We start from the raw sequence: 22,170 nt of genomic DNA, 5'->3' as shown, positions 1-22,170 counted from the left end.
TCATTGGCAAACTTCAGACGGGCATGTATATGTGCTTTCTTGAGCAGGGGGACCTTGCTGGCGCTGCAGAATTTCAGTCCTTCACGGCGTAGTGTGTTACCAATTGTTTTCTTGGTGACTATGGTCCCAGCTGCCTTGAGATCATTGACAAGATCCTAGTTCTGGGCTGATTCCTCACCGTTCTCATGATCATTGCAACTCCACGAGGTGAGATCTTGCATGGAGCCCCAGGCCGAGGGAGGCAGACAGTTCTTTTGTGTTTCTTCCATTTGCAAATAATCGCACCAACTGTTGTCACCTTCTCACCAAGCTGCTTGGCGATGGTCTTGTAGCCCATTCCAGCCTTGTGTAAGTCTACAATCTTGTCCCTGACATCCTTGGAGAGCTCTTTGGTCTTGGCCATGGTGGAGAGTCTGGAATCTGAATGATTGATTGCTTCTGTGGACAGGTGTCTTTTATACAGGTAACAAGCTGAGATTAGGAGCACTCCCTTTAAGAGTGTGCTCCTAATCTCAGCTCGTTACCTGTATAAAAGACACCTGGGACCCAGAAATCTTTCTGATTGAGAGGGGGTCAAATACTTATTTCCCTCATTAAAATGCAAATCAATTCATAACATTTTTGACATGTGTTTTTCTGGATTTTTGTTGTTGTTATTCTTTCTCTCACTGTTCAAATAAACCTACCATTAAAATGATCGACTGATCATTTCTTTGTCTGTGGGCAAACGTACAAAATCAGCAAGGGATCAAATACTTTTTTTCCTCACTGTATTTTGTAAGACTCAAGGTTTGTCTGCCTTTAGCACGCACACACACACACGCACACACAATCACACAGCAAAAATCTCCTATTACTGTGTGTGTGATGCAGCACTGTAGTCTGATCTTGTGTGGGAAGAAATCACGGCTGCTGCTTCACTAATGAAAAGAGAAAAGAGTCCCTGAGCATCTCAACGTTACAACAGGAGTATTGTCATCTCCTTATAGAGGGATGCTTTTTAATAAGCAAACTATTCAGATATGATCAAACTCAACAAAACCTTTTAATGAACCTCTGCAGAATAGTGGTGCCAGGAAGGAACTCTTTAGTCAGTCAGACAGATCTCAGTTGGTCTTTAGTGGCACTATGACAGAAGCCCTCCTCCTGGGCTATATGTAGTAAGCAGGCAATCTGGAGCATGTTCATTAGCCAGAATGTTTAAAAAGCTTTTGAGATTTCTAACTGTCATTTGAGTGCTGTACCTTTTTGTTCGGAAATGGCAGCCCGGTTTTGGGGATAATGACCAGTGCTCCGATCTCTTTTCAAACCATTAGCATCAGATTATGATCAGTTTTGCACTGTGTATTGGTACCTAGTGGTCTCATAGCTGACCTGCATGCACCTAAATATGGGCAGAGAGAATTTTACAGCTCAGAAAGCAGAAGATATAAACAGGTGCCTTTTCAAAAACCATGTTGGGTATTTTCTTCAAAGTTTATTTTTTTCACGCTTGATCTATCACTGCTTATTTGTTCATTGAAAGGGCAAAGCTTTTACTTTTTTTCAGCCGTTCCTGTGATCCAGCACACTTTGATATCATGCGGAAGAATACCCACATTGACTGAACCTCCTGGCTGGCCCAAATACATTTTTTGTTGAATCAGGGTGTCTTCCATAGAAAAACATTTCAAAAAAATGTGTAGCCAGAGACAGTTAATATCATGACTCATCTGTCGCATATAATAATATGAATGATGGAAACTGTCTCGGCTAGGGGAAATAAAAGGAAATGGAGAAATAAAGTGCTGGCCAGATGTGCATTTAAAAAAATATATTTCCAATTTATACCACAGCGTTGTTGAATACTTGTTTATAATTGGCTTGAAGGGCATTACAAAGCGTGCATTATTTCCCTATAATGAACAGCATATTTGCACGGTAGAATTCTATGGCTATAGTTCATTCTTACATGTTCTAAGTTTGAGCTGCTTTTGAAAGCAAAAGTCGAAAGTCATCCAATACCGGTAAAAAAAAAAAAACACCCACAAATCTAGTTGTTTCAACTAACTATTATAGGTAGATTTTTTTGGTTTACTCATCTGAACTAAAACATTTAGTTGGCCCAAACTTGAGAAAACTTTTGCAAAAATTCAGTCAATTTAAAATGTGTTTGCTGAACTTGTCTCATGTGTGCGTTTAACTACAGTATGAACATTTATTGGGGCATTTTAACAAAACAAAAGCTGTGTTACTGGTTACACACACGGTGTTTTTCACATACAATGTTTTCAACACATTGTGTTTGTTCATTTATACAGTAATTACTATTCAACATGTCCTCACCTGTGATTTAAACTCTACCTCTTGACGCATGGCATTCTGATCTTCCTGCTACGCCACCATGTCTATGTCAGTTATCAGTTCATCTGAATATTCTCTCATAATTGATTTGATTTACTTATTTAAGCATTTTTATGTTTAAGATACCTAATTATCTAATGTTAGTGGGGCATATTACTCTATTTTAATGTTACTCCTTAATCACTATGATAAATAAAATAGTTTTTCTTGAGTGTACTGTTAACAGAGTTGAGGTTTACTTTGAAGTGCAAGGTGTGGCAATACAGATTAACTCAATTTTCGACACAGACATGATGGCGCAGCAGGAAGATTGAAATGTTGTGAACCAACAGGTTTAGAGTTCAAATCCCTAGGGGAGGATGTTGAAGATGAATTACTGTATAAATGAACATTCATCATGTGTGTCAAATATGTAAGTTGAAAACATTGTATGTTAAAAGCACTCACTGTGCAACTAGTTTTAGGTAAGATGCCCAAATAAAAATGTTGTGTTGAATGAACATATGAGGCAATTTGAGCAAACACATCATTTTAAGTTGAGAACATTTTTGCACAAGTTTTCTCATGTTGGAGCTAAGTTTGGGCGAACTAAACATTAAGTTCAGGTAACACTTTGACCAAAAAGTTGAATAAACCCCCAAAAAATGCTGTGAAACCAATTGCTTAATAATATTTAGTAAAACAACTATTCATTTTTTTACAGTACATAGTCATAATAGAAAACAAGTTGTAATACCCCTAGTAATCACTCCTGGTAAAATCATTCCAGCAGACTTATCCAAGGTGTCAGTGGATGAAATAGTGGTGTGATGATGACAGAGTAAGATTATTGACTGCCATAAACGTTGAGATCTTCAGCTTAACATTGGCTCCGAGAGTTCAGTGTGGAACCCATTGTTTTCTTTGAAAGTTGTGGAAGTTCGCTGGAGAAGCCCACACTATCCCAGACATATCTCCCTTATCACCCCTGACATATGCTGGTATTATGTCCAGGACATATCTTTTCCATTAAACCACCCTGTCTGTCTGATGTAGCACCTCTGACTCTTCTTCCTGTTTGATCTGTGGACAGGCAAAGTTTGGGGGCTTTTATCTAAACCCAGTTCAAACACTTCTCACAGCGGTTGTCAAACACTGCCACCTGGGGATGCATCACAGACGGGTGTGGTTCATCTGAAGTTATCAAAGGAATTCAAGGTCTTTGTCTACAGAGCTAGTGGCCTTGGACTATTTGTCCGGGTGTATTTCTGTGTGGGCCATTATCATCATCGTTGTCCTCATAATTGTCCTCCTCCTCCTTGTCATAACGATTGTCCTCTTCCTCTTCTTCCATCTCCTCCCTTTTCTCCTCATAATTGACCTCCATTTCCTCTGCTACCCCTTCTCCTCCTGTTCTTCCCCCTCCTCTTCCTCTTTTTCCTCCTCCTCCTCATCCCCATCATTTTATTTCACAATGTTCTTACCTGCGCCCCCTTCTCCCTGTTATACTCTGTGAGAGTGGGGTAGTGTGAGACCACCAGACATATGCGTACATTCCACTCAGTCTGAGGTGACTGAGACTTGAAATGACAGAGGGAGATTTCGCCTGGTCTTATTTATTCCATCACGCCTGTGTTGGTGGGGACATTTATCCCTGTTGATTTGTGTTCTCTCGCGGCGGCTTCAGAGCAGTCGAGCAGGAAGTTGACCCTGCATGCCCTGCGCTACTAACTCAACCAAATGCTCTCTTCATTCCGGAGACACTCCGGATGGAGAAGGATTAAAAAACTGTGATGTTTGCGTATTGATTTTAATTTGTGAGAGTGAATAGGGAAACTGTCCTTCAAGTCTTTGAATCCAAACGGCTCTTCATTCGTATTGAAGCTCAGAGAAGTTCATTTAAATGTGCGACTCAGATGGCCAGTGAATGTGACAGTAATTATTCACAGTGGAGGAAAACGCCTCCAGATGATTATTTGCAGAGTTAGTCTGCTTAGTGCTTTAAGGCTGGATAATCACTTAATAATTATTATTATCTTTTATCTTTTTTCAGTCTTGTAGGGAAAAGGAAAAGAATGAAAACAGTGTCGTGGTCTAAATCGGGGGGGTATAACTCTCCAGTGGTCTACAGTCACAGTCCTGCTAGTTTCTGTTTTCCCCTGGAGCCTAGTTGATGAATTAATGTCACTGACTGCCCAAGTCAAAATTAGCCACTGATTAAAATGGCAAGAGCGGAAACCAGCATGCACTACCCGGCTAACAACAAACACTCCTGAACTTTAGAGACGTTCCCTTAAGAGTCTCATTTGTTCATTACCTAAGATTTTTATAGGAACGTTCCAGTGATGTGCAAGGACTGTTTTCATTCCCTTAATGTCAAATAGAACTTACCCAGAATGTGGTTGCCATGTTCTCTGAATATAAGATATTAATGTCCTAGAAACTTTTCATGGGAACCATGCAAGAACATTCATGTGTCCAATGACGTTTAAAACATAGGACGTTCTGTCATGGTCCCCTTGAGGTTTTTGTCTAGTTCAAAGCTTGTTCCAGGGACATCCCTAAAGATGTTTTTAGGACGTCACCTGATGGTCTTAAAGAAACGTTCTCCCCACAAAAATGTGTTTACACACCACCATGATCTCAAGGCAGCTGGGACCATAGTCACCAAGGAAACAATTGGTAACACACTACGCCGGACTGAAATCCTGCAGCGCCCATAAGGTCCCCCTGCTCAAGAAAGCACATATACATGCCCGTCTGTCACGGCCGTCGTAGTGATTAGAACAAAATGCAGCGGGGATGTGAATGCTAATTTTCTTTTTTTTTAAATAAATGAACACTGAACAAAAAGAACGACGAAAACAGTCCTGTCAGGCACACAGCTAAACAAGTTACAACTACCCACAAAACCCATAGAAAAACACCCCTACTAAATAGGACATTCAATTAGAGACAACGAGGAACAGCTGCCTCCAATTGAAGGTCAAAACAATAAACTAAACATAGAAATAGAATAACTACAAAATAGAACATAGAATTACAAAACATAGAACACTACCCAAAAACCCCGACAACACAAAACAAACACACCCCTGCCACGTCCTGACCAAACAACAATAACAAATAACCCCTTCGCTGGAGACCTCGGGTTGATGCGCATCGCTGGAGACCTCGGACTGGCAGGCGACTCTGGGAGCTCCGGACTGAATGGCGACTCTGGCTGCGCCGGCTCCGGACTGTAGGGCACCTCTGGCTGCGCCGGCTCCGGACTGTAGGCCGACTCTCTCGGTTCCGGACTGTAGGCCGACTCTCTCGGTTCCGGACTGTAGGCCGTCTCTCTCGGTTCCGGACTGTAGGCCTTCTCTCTCGGTTCCGGACTGTAGGCCTTCTCTCTCGGTTCCGGACTGTAGGCCGTCTCTCTCGGTTCCGGACTGTAGGACGTCGCCGGAAGCACTGGACGGGGAACTGTCGCCGGAAGCTCTGGACGGGGAACTGTCGCCGGAAGCTCTGGACGGGGAACTGTCGCCGGAAGCTCTGGACGGGGAACTGTCGCCGGAAGCTCTGGGCGGGGTACTGTTGTCGGAAGCTCTGGACGGGGTACTGTCGTCGGAAGCTCTGGACGGGGTACTGTCGTCGGAAGCTCTGGACGGGGGCTGCGCACTGAAAGCCTGATGCGTGGGGCTGGCTTTGGAGACGCCAGACTATTTACACGCACCACAGGGCAGGGCGAGGAGCGGGAACAGGACGTACTGGACTGGGCTGACGCACTGGAGGCCTGGTGCGTGGTGCTGGCTTTGGAGACGCCAGACTAGGGACACACACCTTGAGGCTAATACGAGGAGCAGGAACTGGATACACCGGGCCATGAACCAGCACTGGAGGTCTGGAGCGCACAGCATGCACCACCCGTCCTGGCTGGGTAATCACAGTAGCCCTGCATGGGCGGAGTGCTGGCACAGGGTGAACAGGGCTGTGCAGAGGCCTGATGGCTGCCGTGCGTAGAGAAGGCGCAGGGTAGCCTGGGCCCAGGAGACGCACCGGTGGCCAAATGCGCTGCACAGGCATATTCCTACCAGGCTGCACGCCCACTCTAGCACAGCACTTGCGAGGGGCTGGGATCGCTCGCACCGGACTGTGCGTGTGCATGGGTGAGATTGTGCGCACCTCCGTATAGACCGGCGCTCTCATGATCCACTGCTCCCCATAAAAAGCACGGGGAGTTGGCTTAGGGCTCTTGCCTGACCTAGCCACACTCCCCATGTGCCCCCCCCCAAAAAAATTTTTGGGGGCTGCCTCTCACACTGTCCAATCGGCGCGTATAAGGCCTCATAACGGCGCCGCTGCGCCTTGGCTGCCTCCAGTTCCTCCTTAGGGCGAACGTATTCCCCAGCCTGGTGCCATTGTCCAGCCCCGTTCAGAATTTCCTCCCATGTCCACGATTCCAGATAGCTCCTCTCCTGGTGCTGCTCCTTCCTCCGCTGCTTGGTCCGTTGTTGGTGGGTAGTTCTGTCACGGCCGTCGTAGTGATTAGACCAAAATGCAGCGGGGATGTGAATGCTCATTTTCTTCTTTATTAAATAAATGAACACTGAACAAAAAGAACGATGAAAACAGTCCTGTCAGGCACACAGCTAAACAAGAAATAACTACCCACAAAACCCATAGAAAAACACCCCTACTAAATAGGACCTTCAATTAAAGGCAACGAGGAACAGCTGCCTCCAATTGAAGGTCAAAACAATAAACTAAACATAGAAATAGAATAACTAGAAAATAGAACATAGAATTACAAAACATAGAACACTACCCAAAAACCCCAACAACACAAAACAAACACACCCCTGCCACGTCCTGACCAAACTACAATAACAAATAACCCCTTATACTGGTCAGGACGTGATTCCGTCTGAAGTTTGCCATTGAACATCTGAATGATTCAGAGGACAACTGGGTGAAAGTGTTGTGGTCAGATGAGACCAAAATGGAGCTCTTTGACTACAACTCAACTCGCCGTGTTTGGAGGAGGAAGAATGCTGCCTATGACCCCAAGAACACCATCCCCACCATCAAACATGGAGGTGGAAACATTATGCTTTGGGGGTGTTTTTCTGCTAAGGGGACAGGACAGCTTCACCGCATCAAAGGGACGATGGACGGGGCCATGTACCGTCAGATCTTGGGTGAGAACCTCCTTCCCTCAGCCAGGGCATTGAAAATGGGTCGTGGATGGGTATTCCAGCATGACAATGACCCAAAACACACGGCCAAGTCAACAAAGGAGTGGCTCAAGAAGAAGCACATTAAGGTCCTGGAGTGGCCTAGCCAGTCTCCAGACCTTAATCCCATAGAAAATCTGTGGAGGGAGCTGAAGGTTCGAGTTGCCAAACGTCAACCTCGAAACCTTAATGACTTGGAGAAGATCTGCAAAGAGGTGTGGGACAAAATCCCTCCTGAGATGTGTGCAAACCTGGTGGCCAACTACAAGAAACGTCTGACCTCTGTGATTGCCAACAAGGGTTTTGCCACCAAGTACTAAGTCATGTTTTGCAGAGGGGGTCAAATACTTATTTCCCTCATTAAAATGCAAATCAATTTATAACATTTTTGACATGCATTTTTCTGGATTTTTTTGTTGTTATTCTGTCTCTCACTGTTCAAATAAACCTACCATTAAAATGATAGACTGATCATTTCTTTGTCAGTGGGCAAACATACAAATCAGCAGGGGATCAAATACTTTTTCCCTCACTGTATGTCAACGTTTATAGCCTATTTTTTGGGGGGTGGTTTTAGGCAACTTTCATAAAGCAATAATTGTCCACCTCAAGATTCAGCTGTCAGAGATTTGAGCACTAAACGCATCAGGGCTTTGCATCCATAGGCCTATAGGCTTAGGTATCCAATGTATGATGTTAATATAAAACAATAGTATACAGTATATAGCCTAAATTCAAGAAGAGAAGCTTAGCCCCAGAGAGAGATTTTTTAAAAATCTTTATTTAACTAGGCAAGTCAGTTAAGAACAAATTCTTATTTTCAATGACAGCCTAAGAACAGTGGGTTAACTGCCTTGTTCAGGGGTAGAACGACAGATGTTTACCTTGTCAGCTCAGGGATTTGAACGTGCAACTTTCCGGTTACTAGTGCAAACACTCTAACCACTAGGCTACCTGCCACCCCATATACAGATTTGCCGGTGGCATTTAGACATACAGGAGGCTAATTTGTTAATTTTCGATCAGAATATTTAGTATAAAGTTAAGCATTATATTATTAGACTATAAGAGTAACTCTGGTAGGCCTGAAACTTTCTTCCTCACCTCAAGTTCAACGATTGGAGTGCACTGTCTTCACATCATAGGCTTGCAGTAGCTAAAGCTTTATAATAGCCACACAACACCAAACCTTCACAAAAGTTTCTAAACTTTATTAAGGTCATATCAAAAGTAAGTCAAGCCATTGTTTAAAGAGAAAATATGAGCAGGCTATCATATTGGCCTACAGTTGGAACTTAATTTGACCAAAGAAAATTGTTCAACAGAATGAAACAATACACTTGCGAACTGGTTTAACATTTCACAAAAGTTTTGAACAGGCTATATTGCTGCAATTACTAACAAAGGTAAGTGCCTACCATACCCAACAAATGACAGAAATAGGCAAATTTTACAACAGACCTACTTATAACCTATTTTAAACTAAATACAGAGCACACAATTAAAAAGACAAATCAAATGTAATTTAATTTTGCTAATGAAAATGTCTCAACAGAATCAAACAAAACAGGCTTTGCATATTGGTTTTTATATCATATTGGAATTGGTTTCAATTAAAAAATAGGCTTGCATAATAACAATGATATGCAATAATAATAATAATAATGATCAAATAAATTATAAGTAAATATACGTTTCAAAATTGCATCCTACCTGAATAGGGATTTGCACAGTAGCCTGCATTTGTCACAGCTGTCTTCAGAAATGGACCAAAATGCAGCAGAGATGGTATTCATCCTTCAATTTAATTAGAACGAACACTATACAAGAACAAAAACAAGGAAACTGACAGCCAACAGTCCTGTCAGGTGCAACCACACTAAACAAGAAACAATTACCCACAACCCCAAAGAAAAACACACACTCCTATATAGGACTCCCAATCAAAGGCAACTCAACACACCTGCCTTCAATTGGGAGTCCTAATCACCAACAACCATTCACACACACACAAAAACCCTGCCACATCCTGACCAAAACTAATCCAATTGCTCCCTCTGCTGGTCAGGATGTGACAGTACCCCCCCCCCTCAAGGTGCAGACCCCGTAATGCACCTTACAAAAAGAAAACACAACAAAAAATCCCCAATACCCCAACAAAACCAATAAACAATAACCCCTAAACAATAAGGGAGGGAAGGGAGGGTGGCTGCCGTCAACGACGGCACTGTGCTACACCCTCCCTCCCCAACCCACCTATCCTGGAGGTGGCTCAGGTGCGGGACGTAAACCTTGCTCCACCTTCGGCGTCGTCCACTTTGGTGGCGCCGATAGCTGCGCCGGGCAGATGGGCCACTCGGGCTGGGCCGGAGGACAGGCGGGCCACTCGGGCTGGGCCGGAGGACAGGCGGGCCGCTCTGGCAGACCCGGAGGACAGGCGGGCCGCTCTGGCAGACCCGGAGGACAGGCGGGCCGCTCTGGCAGACCCGGAGGACAGGCGGGCCGCTCTGGCAGACCCGGAGGACAGGCGGGCCGCTCTGGCAGAGCCGGAGGACAGGCGGGCCGCTCTGGCAGAGCCGGAGGACAGGCGGCCGCTCTGGCAGACCCGGGCAGTCGGGCCGCTCTGGCAGACCCGGGCTGGCAGGCAGCTCTGGCGACTCCTGACTGGCAGGCAGCTCTGGCGACTCCTGACTGGCAGGCAGCTCTGGCGACTCCTGACTGGCAGGCAGCTCTGGCGACTCCTGACTGGCAAGGCAGCTCTGGCGACTCCTGACTGGCAGGCAGCTCTGGCGACTCCTGACTGGCAGGCAGCTCTGGCGACTCCTGACTGGCAGGCAGCTCTGGCGACTCCTGACTGGCAGGCAGCTCTGGCGACTCCTGACTGGCAGGCAGCTCTGGCGACTCCTGACTGGCAAGGCTGGGCTGACACACTAGACGCCTGATGCGTGGGGCTGGTACTGGACGTGCCAGCCTGGAGACACGCACCTCCATGCTAGTGCGGGGAGCTGGCCTGGGGCTCCATTCTTGCCCCGCAAAACTGCCCTTGTGCCCCCCCAATTGTTTTTTATTGGGGCTGCCTCTCGAGTTTACTAAACTCTTCCATCGCCCTGGAAATGCTCCTCCTTAGCTCTGCCCACGTCCATCCTTCCTCCTCGTTCCTCTGCTGCTTGGTCCTGGTTTGGTGGGTAATTCTGTCACAGCTGTCTTCAGAAATGGACCAAAATGCAGCAGAGATGGTATTCATCCTTCAATTTAATTAGAACGAACACTATACAAGAACAAAAACAAGGAAACTGACAGCCAACAGTCCTGTCAGGTGCAACCACACTAAACAAGAAACAATTACCCACAACCCCAAAGAAAAACACACACTCCTATATAGGACTCCCAATCAAAGGAAACTCAACACACCTGCCTTCAATTGGGAGTCCTAATCACCAACAACCATTCACACACACACACACAAAAACCCTGCCACATCCTGACCAAAACTAATCCAATTGCTCCCTCTGCTGGTCAGGATGTGACAGCATTTGGCATTTTAGTCCACTACAATATTAAAACTTGTATTACATTTCCCTTGTAGGCTTTTCACAATAGGCATACTTTCTTCCCTATAACTTTTGTTTAACTGCAATGAAAAAGGCCTCCATCTTCACAATCAACAGTACCCTAGGCCAAGGTCTCTATCTCACTCTCTCTCTCCTCAGCAGAAGGCGCACTTGCGCACAAGGCATGAGAGAATGGTGCTGAAGCGCAAATTCGGGGTGTAGACAGCCTCTTCTGGACAATTTGTCCCACTACTTATCAGGCTTTTCTTTTCTTTTTTTTACCAAAATCTGGCAATTAGGCCTCCTGGCTAAGGGAGTTGTGCACATAAACATTACTTTTGAGGTTAAATTCCCAAGTACCGAATAAAAAATGGGTTTCCATCGTTCCAAGTTAAATGGGTTTCCATTGCATTTTCAACTCTAAGCCTACTGATGGTTTGGTCACACAAAAAAAGATATAATGTAGCAAATGTGCCAACTCTGGTATTGGTACATGCGCTTTAGCCAACAGCTTGCAGGTACAGCCTACCACATGATGAGATTATTATGGACAAAAGTGCAAGGTCATTTTTTGGGTCAAATAGCAGCCAAGCATCAATCATCATGTGACCAGAATAAGACCCTTGATATTTATTGAAAGGATCATCAACCTTATTACTGTACACTTTCACCACCCTGTGAAGTTCATCATAATTTATTTAATCTGTAGCCTAATAAACTGCATGCTTTCTCATGATGTCTTGACATTTTTTAATCTGACATGTAGGCTACTTTATTTGCATAAAAAGGTTGGATGGAAACATTGTTAATGTCAGGCCATTTTGAGGACACTGGAATTATATTTTGGATGAACATGTGCAGGCCTACAGGAGACTTTTGAAGTAGCCTAAACCGATTAAAACATTGTGACTAGTTGTGTTTCTGCCACATATAAAAGATAATACATTTTAAAAGTTAAATGATAAATATTTAGGCTATATTGAAGCTGTCGAGAGTACTGTAGATCAACAACTGATCCAAATCGAATGAAATATTCAAATCAGAGGGGTTTTGCGCCATTATTCAGATTACATTTTCACTACAGGCTAAAGTAGAATTTTGAACTCGCTTGAAACCAATAATTCAATTATTCATTGCATTGTGGTGTTGTAGGCTAGTCCAGGTAGGGTAATTGTATTGTCCCTAAACAAGATCAATAGGGGAGCTTTTTTGAGCTGTGTGTCATGTCTTTACTGTTATTTCATGCGCACATGGCCTCTCCGCTACCTATCAGCTATTCCTATTTGTACTTGTGGATTCATATTGGAAATTGCAACAACAAAAAATGGAATGCTTTTATGTGTGGTATGATTGTTAATTAGCCTATTGCAGATCTGCACAAACGATCCACCTTGCACTATTGTCACTATGGATGGTGGACAGAGGGCAGGATGGACCGTTAGACTGGTAGACTATACTGACCTGTGGTATAGTAAAAGTTAGCACACGGAAAAGTACCAAAACACCTTGATATAGGGGAGGAGCATGCAAGCAGATGAGTACATTTGGCGAGGATGGAAGAAATTATATAGTAAACCATGAATGTAAACCAAGGAAGAAAATGCACTACTCTCCACTGTGCCCAATAAAAAACCACACAACCCTCCTCAAAGCAAAAAAAAGTTTGTCAACCCTCCCCTATCCCAGTAAATTGCAATCTGTCCCTTAACCTCAGAAAACTTGACACGTGAATGCTCTTGTAATGTTCCCATGAAACGTGTCCAGAACATATCTTATATTCTGAGAACATGGCAACCATGTTCTGTGTATGTTTGTTGTGATGTTGATGGAATATTCCCCTAACCCTTCAGAAAATTGGACATGAATGTTGTTGCAACGTCCCATGAAATGTGTCTAGAACATTAATATTGGAAATTCAGAGAACATGGTGACTACATTCTGGGTAAGTTCTGTTTGATATTAAGGGAATGTTCGCCTAACTCTAACGCCAAAACATGCTAAGTAAGTTCTCTGGAGGTTTTTGCTAACAAACAGCACAAGCCAAAAGTTTGGTCACACCTACTCATTCAAGGGGTTTTCTTTATTTTTACTATTTTCTACATTGTAGAATAATAGTGAAGACATTAAAACTATGAAATAATACATATGGAATCATGTAGTAACCAAAAAAGTGTTAAACGAATAAAAATATATTTTATATTTGAGATTCTTCAAACTAGCCACCCTTTGCCTTGATGACAGCTTTGCACACTCTTGGCATTCTCTCATCCAGCTTCCTGAGGTAGTCACCTGGAATGCATTTCAATTAACAGGTGGGCCTTCTTAAAAGTACACTTGTGGAATTTCTTACCTTCTTAATGCGTTTGAGCCAATCATTTGTTGTCACGCCCTGATCTGTTTCACCTGTCCTTGTGCTTGTCTCCACCCTCTTCCAGGTGTCACCCATCTTCCCAATTGTCCCCTGTGTATTTGTACATGTGCTCTGTCTGTTTGTTGCCAGTTCGTCTTGTTTGTTCAAGCTTACCAGAGGTTTTCCTGTCAGCGCCTAGCTTTTCCCAGCCTCTCTTTTCTCTTCCTCCTGGTTTTTGACCTTTACTGTCCGGACCCTGTACCAGCCCGCCTGACCTCTCTGTCTGTCCCCTCTGCCTGTCCCTGAGCCTGCCTGCCGTCCTGTACCTTTGCTCCACCTCTGGATTACTGAACTCTGCCTGACCCTGAGTCCGCCTGCTGTCCGGTACCTTTGCCTTACCCTGGATTATCAACCCCTGCCTGCCTTGACTTGTCTTTGCCTGCTGCTGTTGCTACAATAAACATTGTTACTTTGACAGACTGCATCTGGGTCTTACCTTGATTCCTGATATTTGTGTTGTGACAAGGTAGATGATGTATACAGATGATAGCCCTATTTGGTAAAAGACAAAGTCCATATTATGGCAAGAACAGCTCAAATAAGCAGAGAAACAACAGGATCATTACTTTAAGACTTCAAGGTCAGTCAATATTGAACATTTCTAAGAATTTTGAAAGTTTCTAGTGCAGTCGCCAAAACCATCAAGCGCTATGATGAAACAGGCTCTCATAAGGACCACCACAGAAATGGAAGACCCAGAGTTACCTCTGCTGCAGAGGATAAGTTCATTCGTTACCAGCCTCAAATTGCAGCCCAAGTAAATGCTTCGCAGAGTTCAAGTAACAGACACATCTCAACATCAATTGTTCAGAGGAGACTGTGTGAATCAGGCCTTCGTGGTCGAATTGCTGCACGAAACCACTTCTAAAGGACCACAATAAGAAGAGACTTGCTTGGACCAAGAAACACGAGCATTGGACATTAGACCGGTGGAAATTTGTCCATTGGTCTGGAGTAGAAACTGGAGATTTTTGCTGTGTGTGTGAATGGAGAATCTCTGCATGTGTATTTCCCAACGAAAAGCATGGAGGAGGAGGTGTGATGGGGTGGGGGTGCTTTGCTGGTGACACTGTCAGTGATTTATTTAGAATTCAAGGCACTCTTAACCAGCATGGCTACCACAGCATTCTGCAGCAATACGCCATCCCATCTGGTTTGGGCTTAGTGGGACTATCATTTGTTTTTCAACAGGACAATGACCCAACACACCTCCAGGCTGTGTAAGAGCTATTTTACCAAGAAGGAGAGTGATGGAGTGCTTCATCAGATGACCTGCCCTCCACAATTCCCCGACCTCAACCAAATTGAGATGGTTTGAGTGTGCAAAGCTGTCATCAAGGCAAAGGGTGGCTATTTGAAGAATCTCAAATATAAAATATATTTTGATTTGTTTAACACTTTTTTGGTTATTACATGATTCCATATGTGTTATTTCATAGTTTTGATGTATTCACTATTATTCTACAATGTTGAAAATAGTACAAATAAAGAAAAACCCTTGAATGAGTAGGTGTTCTAAAACTTTTGACCGGTAGTGTATATTTCAGTACAGTAATTTGAAAACATTGCTAACAAATAGACTTACTTACAACCTACCAACATTTTTGGGTTATTCTATGCCTCTTCCTACATTATTAATAAGTGGATATGGTTAATTTCTCACAGTTTTGTTATGCCACCAGGCTCCTGTTTAAATACCATTATTTTGTTTAACCTGTAGGTGGCCATGGTGCAGGAAGCCTCTCGCCACCCCTTCCCCACTGTGGATGTACCTGACCATGTCCATTACACCATAGGGGTAGTCATTCTGGCTATCGGCATCACCGGCATGGTGGGCAACTTCCTGGTTATCTATGCCTTCAGCAGGTAAGGGACAGGAGCTTCCCATTGTACCGTAACTATACATCTCTCTCTCACACACACACACACCTATAATTTGATCAATTAGAATTCTGTGGCAGTTTCTTGCAGCAAGAGAATGTGTAGTTAATGCTGAGGTTTGTCGTCTCACTTTCTCACTATCCCTCCATCTGTCATATGTGGCTCTGTAGTCTCAGTTGTTCATTAGTGTGTCTCAGTTGATCCGCATTGTGTAAAATAAAAGAATCTGTCCCACAAGCTGCAATTGCAAATGTTTTCACATTCATAGTTGTCTTTCCTTCATCCCAAACACACTACTTGGCTTGACATTACTTTGTTCTGGGGTGTGTGTAACGCGCTTTGCTTTCAATGCTTTGTGTGGAGATGCCATTTCTCTCCCACTATGATAACTCATTGTGTATATAGACACGCACAGATGCACACACACACACAAACACACACACACGCGCGCAGACATACTGTAAGTGGTACGTGTTGGACAAATTGATGGCATAAGCTCTTTCCATAGATAAATAGTTGTCAATAATAACTTATTCACCAGACAGAGAGGAACTATGTAATTTCAGTACAATAACACTTTGATTACACTGACCTACCATTTGTGGGAATGTTACAGCATTATGCTGGGGTGTGTGTGTGTGTGTGTGTGTGTGTGTGTGTGTGTGTGTGTGTGTGTGTGTGTGTGTGTGTGTGTGTGTGTGTGTGTGTGTGTGTGTGTGTGTGTGTGTGTGTCAAATTGAATCAGAATACTGTATCCTGCCTTTCCCTGTGCTGTATGTGCTGTGTTCTACAGGAGCAGGTCACTGAGGACTCCGGCCAACATGTTCATCATTAACCTGGCCATCACTGACCTCCTGATGTGCCTCACACAGGCACCCATCTTCTTCACCACCTCCATGCATAAGAGATGGATCTTCGGAGAGAAAGGTACTCCACACCGCCTACTAACTCATCTGAGGTCAATTATTTTCCAATCAGACTTTTCTGAGAAAAACGGACAAAATCTATACATTACTTGAAAGACAGAACATAGATGGAAACCTAGCTTCTTTCTGGAAGGAGGTGGAATGAAGGAATTGATTCCAAGGTAATTAAGTTGAACAGAAAAGGTGGGGAATGGCAAGAGGTAGAAGTCTATGATAAGAGAGAAAGAGGAGAATGTGTTTATTTTTTACCGTAAACCATGTTTCCTTCCAACCATTTTATGCAGAGGAATTAACTGAAGCATAAAAAAACTCATGACAGTCCTGATGGAAACAGCACATTTTTGGGTAAAAACGTCCTAATGTCGACAAAACAAAATACGCTACACAAGGGTGGATCATTTCTTTGTCTGTGAAATAGATTATGTGACAATTGCGGTGGAAAATGCTTTTACGTGCAAATATTGATATAATTACCATTGTGTCGAAGTAAACTTAGTCACAATGATATGTTGTGTTGTCCTCCCACCACAACGTGAAGAAAGCATGAAGAGTTTATTAGGCAGATGGATTAAGTTATGATGAACACACATAAGGTGGTTAAGTGCACGTTGATGAGCTTGATGCAAATTTCCAATACACATCGAAGGCATTATTTGTATGCTGGTGACATGATGATCGGTGCTTGGCTGCCAATTATCAAATAAAAAGGATCTTGCTCTTATCTCAACGTGTAACCTATACTCTTGAATGTGATGGGAACACATTGAACTTCTGTTTATTATTAATTTCATGGAAACTTATGTGAAAAAGTGCTTTTTATATGCATTACTTCATGATGCACAGCTTTTCAGCTTTTCATGTGCATGTTGTCACGGCTGTCTTCGTCTTCTGACAATATAGCGAAATTGTCGTCTGAAAATGTAGACCAATACACAGCGGATGTCGTGTTCATTTTTTTATTTAATTAATTGCTCACGTGAACACTATACAAAAAACCAATAAACAATGACAGTGCAACAGTTTTGAAGGCTATCCTAACGCAGTGCAAAAACAATCTCCCACAACAGACAAACACACCCTCATATATGGGACTCTCAATCAAAGGCAAATAGACAACACCTGCCTTCAATTGAGAGTCCCAACCCCAATGAACCCAAACATAGAAACAGACACACTAGACTCAACATAGAATTACATAAACATAGATCATAAACCAAAACCCGGAAATACTAAATCAAACGCCCTTTTACCAAAACACCACCCCGAACCACATAAAACAAATACCCTCTGCCACGTCCTGACCAAACTAAAATGACAATTAACCCTTATACTGGCCAGGACGTGACACATGTCTTTTTCTGCAAATATTTGATAACTAGGCTTCCAATCTTTTAAAGGTGAATGGAAGCCTAGTTAATGAGTTGTTGCCTAGAGATACAGACAAATAAGGCAGACCTTGAGGCTTTTTATCTGCATCCATTTCAATCAAAGACGGCTTTGGATGAAAACTAAAACCCTACTCGTGGGGTTTCATTTTACTGTGGGAGATAGGTTTTATGTAATTATGTGCACAAGCACAAATCACAACATCTGTCATTTAAATCCAGTCCGAATCTGCCATGTCGGTCATTTTTGCATCGCAGGAGAGTAATAATTCCAACTACTGTTTTTCAACTAAGGGACTGTACATTATTTATAATGAGGGATACCTGGAGAAAAACCGAGCTCTCTGAAATGAAAATGGATGGCCCTCCCTTCAGTAAAATATATATTTTACCCGACACTCCCTGAGTGCTTAAAAAGGGTGTCCCTCTCTTATAACCAAAATAATAATTCAAACATATAAATGAAATAGCAGAAAACCCTTTACCCTCACTCCTAGGACAGACCAGAGCCTTTAGATATGCAGTTTTGTTCTTCGTTTTGTTAGCATTAGCCTACATGGCAAAGTAGCCAGAAGGTTGTGGATTCACATTCCACCGCGACAAGGGTAAGGGTGTAAAGATCTCCATTATATTGAAAGCACTGCATGAATTGAATCTGTCATCTTATTTGTGGTCTGAGAATAAATTGCCTTTTCTAAATGCAATTCTACGTTATTTTACATGACTGGAGACGAGCAGAATATTTTAATATGATAACAGAGCATGACAACGAATGAGCGCATGCTGCAGCACCAGAGAGGTTTTGATTTCTATGCAGGCTATTGTTAAAAAAAGGATAGTCTAAGTTTGGTTCAGTCTATCAACTGTAAAAATGTTGTGCAACTGAACCAGTTACAACTGAAGTATCTGATAATCATTTAATTTGAGAAAAAGACATTCGTTTCTTAATACAGCAGCTGCATATCATCAGGTAGGCCTATATTTGTTCATTCGGAACTGTCATCTAACTTATAAGAGCATCTGCTAGGCTAAATGAACAAACTAGGCATGCATAGCTCACCGCATGATCCGCAAACCAAAGACTGGCCAAACTTGTTTCTAAAAGTGAATTTAAAGGCACTGTAGAATGACTGTATAGCGTAATAAGGCATTTTTTGGTTGAATTATTATTTAATTCTAAGTAATAATTTTTTTTAATTGAATTTTAGACACCCTTAATGCAGAATGTATAGGCATGTTGTTGAAGTGCTGTTATTGATGTGTTGTTGAAATGCTGAGTGCTCCTGCCAGCCTGTAGCGTGACACAAATGCTTCACAATTGATTTCTTAAATGGCAGGCTATAGCCGGGAAATGATAATAATATAGCCTAAATAACACATTTTCGGGCCTTCCTAGGCTACTTTGATTCCTCCTGACTGATTTAGAGTTAGTATGTTGTTCAATAGATGGTTGAAATGTTGAACGTCAATTGATAGCGACAGAATCACACATTACTTTCCAAGCGAAGTACATTTTTGGTTTTTCTCGTCTATAGAAGGTTGTAGCGCAGTCTCTGAATTCCATAGACAAACCAACGATATCCCATATGCATCGGAGTCGTCTTTGCCCAGAATTCTACAGCTTGTTTCTAGCCCTAGTTTTAACTTAACACACCAAGCCCTTCACTCACTAACATAGATATTTAAGGAGTGCATGGTGACTGAAGGAATTGGCTGATAAAATCTATGGATAGTAGACAAGAATTGTGTCTGTCAAACAGATACACCTACCTCTTATTTCTTGAATCAGAAGAAATAAGCTCCAACACAAAGCCATCTTGTTGTTAGAAGCCTAAAGTCAAATTAAAATGAAGGGGGAAAAAAATCCTACCCTTTTTCTCCCCAATTGGTAGTTAGTCTTGTCCCATCACTGCAACTCCCGTACGAACTCGGGAGAGGCGACGGTCACGAGTCAAGCATCCTCCAAAAAACAACCCTGCCAAGCTTCATGACACACTGCTCACTTAACCTGGAAGCCAGCTGCACCAACGTGTCAGAGGAAACATTGTGCAACTGGCCACCGAAGTCAGAGTGCATGTGCCCAGCCTGCCACAAGGAGTCGCTAGAGCACATTGGGACAAGGACATCCTGGTTGGCCAAACTTTTCCCTAACCTGGACAACACTGAGCCAATTGTGCGCCGCCTAATGGGTCTCCCTGTCGCGGCTGGCTGCAATACAGCCTGGGATCGAACCCGGGTCTGTAGTGACACCTCAAGCAATGCGATGAAGTGCCTTAGACCGCTGTGCCACTCGGGAGGCCCGAAGACTGTTTATATGAATTAGTACTTCTAGAAGTAGCCTACTTTCAGCACCCATGCGCTGTCCATCTCCGCTGCTGCCGCTTAAAAGTAATGTAAATTATGAAAATTACTTGAATATGGCTTATTGCGAGGTCAATATTTCTGATAAATAGCATTATGGGCAATGAAACATATTGTTTTTATTCAAATCAATTATAACAGTAGCAAGCTTAGCTCCAGTCCTCCTTCTCATCTTTGCGCTATCCCTCTCAAACTGAACAGGACATAAGTAGGCCTAGTCAGCGCACACAGATATTGCATTTTTTGGCCAGGGCTCATGATTGGCATAGCGTTTCCATTGCAGTATGTAATGGCGTGTAGCCTAGTTTTATACACACCATCCCAGCAGCGCAAAAACTGCTTGAAAGGAAGTGCATTTTCTTAGAAATACAACTTTGCACTGTGCTTCTCTGATCATGCTCTTCGTATAGCCTAGGCCTATAGCTAAGAGTATAGGCTATTGATCATTTGATTGGGACTACACTAGGCACACTTGATATTGCACACCCAGTAAAGAATCAGGGATAAGGGGCAGCATATAATAAGCAACTAATTCTCAAACACTGAGCAAGATGACATCACGGCTCTATTTCTGGCTGACCTTAAGGTGGCACTAGTGTCAAACACCCGTTCGTTTGCAATTTCAACCTGTTAAAGCCAGCGCTCTGCTATTTTCAAACTGTTGCGGAAGGATGGGTAATTTACCTGTCTTATATCAGCTTGCTTGCGCTCAGATGGGAGTCAAAACCGTTGATAAAGGGTTTGGCTCGTGAGACTGCTTGGAACTAAATCTTAATCACCAAAGCTTTATTAAAATCTCAAACTTAGGAGCAAAACAGTGAGCTGACATTCCCTTTTTATCTATGTATTGTAGGCAGGCTTTCATTATTTTAGCCATGCTTTGGAGGTGTGTAAAACCCCCTCCATGATGTAGGCTACATGTGTCCATGCCCATCATGAAACGAGAGATGAGAACCTCTGTGAATACCGGTAAACCTCATATTTAGAAGTTATTTTCCTGTAACAATTACTTGTTTCCCATAATTTCCCATCTTTAAAACCCAAATCTCTCCATAGGCTACCCTTACCCTAGGCCTACTATAATGAAGGCTGGTTCAACAGCAATGTGTTGTTGTGTCTTTTTGTGTTGTGTGCTGGCGATTTTATGATATCATTACATTTTACATGTATTTATTGTTGTTGAAAAAAACTAAATATTGCTTGTTTTTCGTTACATTTTATTAAACCTATAGCACCACCTCCAGTGCTTAATTGTACCATTGCATTAGGTGTATTAATCAATTACAAATTACATGACCCTCCCCTGGACTAAACAAAAAAAATATTAAACTCTCCCCCTGACTGAAATTGAAAAAGCATGACCCTCCCCAATTTTCCTCCTGGTAACAATTATGTACATTTCGACTGCTCCCTAAACTCCAAGGTCCTCTGATAACATTAGTCCCGTGCCAACAGACATCTCTATGTTTTGAGAGAAATGTCTGAGTTTATTTTTTATATACACTGCTCAAAAAAATAAAGGGAACACTTAAACAACACAATGTAAGTCCAAGTCAATCACACTTCTGTGAAATCAAACTGTCCACTTAGGAAGCAACACTGATTGACAATACATTTCACATGCTGTTGTGCAAATGGAATAGACAACAGGTGGAAATTATAGGCAATTAGCAAGACACCCCCAATAAAGGAGTGGTTCTGCAGGTGGGGACCACAGACCACTTCTCAGTTCCTATGCTTCCTGGCTGATGTTTTGGTCACTTTTGAATGCTGGCGGTGCTTTCACTCTAGTGGTAGCATGAGACGGAGTCTACAACCCACACAAGTGGCTCAGGTAGTGCAGCTCATCCAGGATGGCACATCAATGCGAGCTGTGGCAAGAAGGTTTGCTGTGTCTGTCAGCGTAGTGTCCAGAGCATGAAATTTGCTTCCTGTAGCACTAATTCCAAAAAGTTTTGGGACACTGTAAAGTCCATGAAGAATAAGAGCACCTCATCCCAGCTGCCCACCGCACTGCGGATAGGAAACACTGTCACCACTGATAAATCTACGATAATCGATCATTTCAATAAGCATTTTTCTACGACTGGCCATGCTTTCCACCTGGATACCCCT

The 22,170-nt window shown here is 42.9% G+C and overlaps 1 protein-coding gene across 2 annotated transcripts in view; it reads left to right on the top strand.

Annotated features, from left to right (window-relative positions):
* The window catches only part of opn4a (opsin 4a (melanopsin)), an 87,771-nt gene that overhangs the window by 7,214 nt on the left and 58,387 nt on the right, over positions 1–22,170 (top strand). For both annotated transcript variants that reach the window (NM_001279057.1, XM_014201341.1), the window contains 2 exon segments: positions 15,223–15,368; positions 16,177–16,310. In NM_001279057.1, coding sequence (NP_001265986.1) covers positions 15,223–15,368; positions 16,177–16,310 — 280 coding nt within the window.

This window comes from Salmo salar, chromosome ssa01, assembly GCF_905237065.1.
Source record: "Salmo salar chromosome ssa01, Ssal_v3.1, whole genome shotgun sequence".
NCBI lineage: Eukaryota > Metazoa > Chordata > Actinopteri > Salmoniformes > Salmonidae > Salmo > Salmo salar.
Note: the sequence above shows the minus strand (reverse complement) of the source record. Positions and strands in the feature narration are given on the sequence as shown.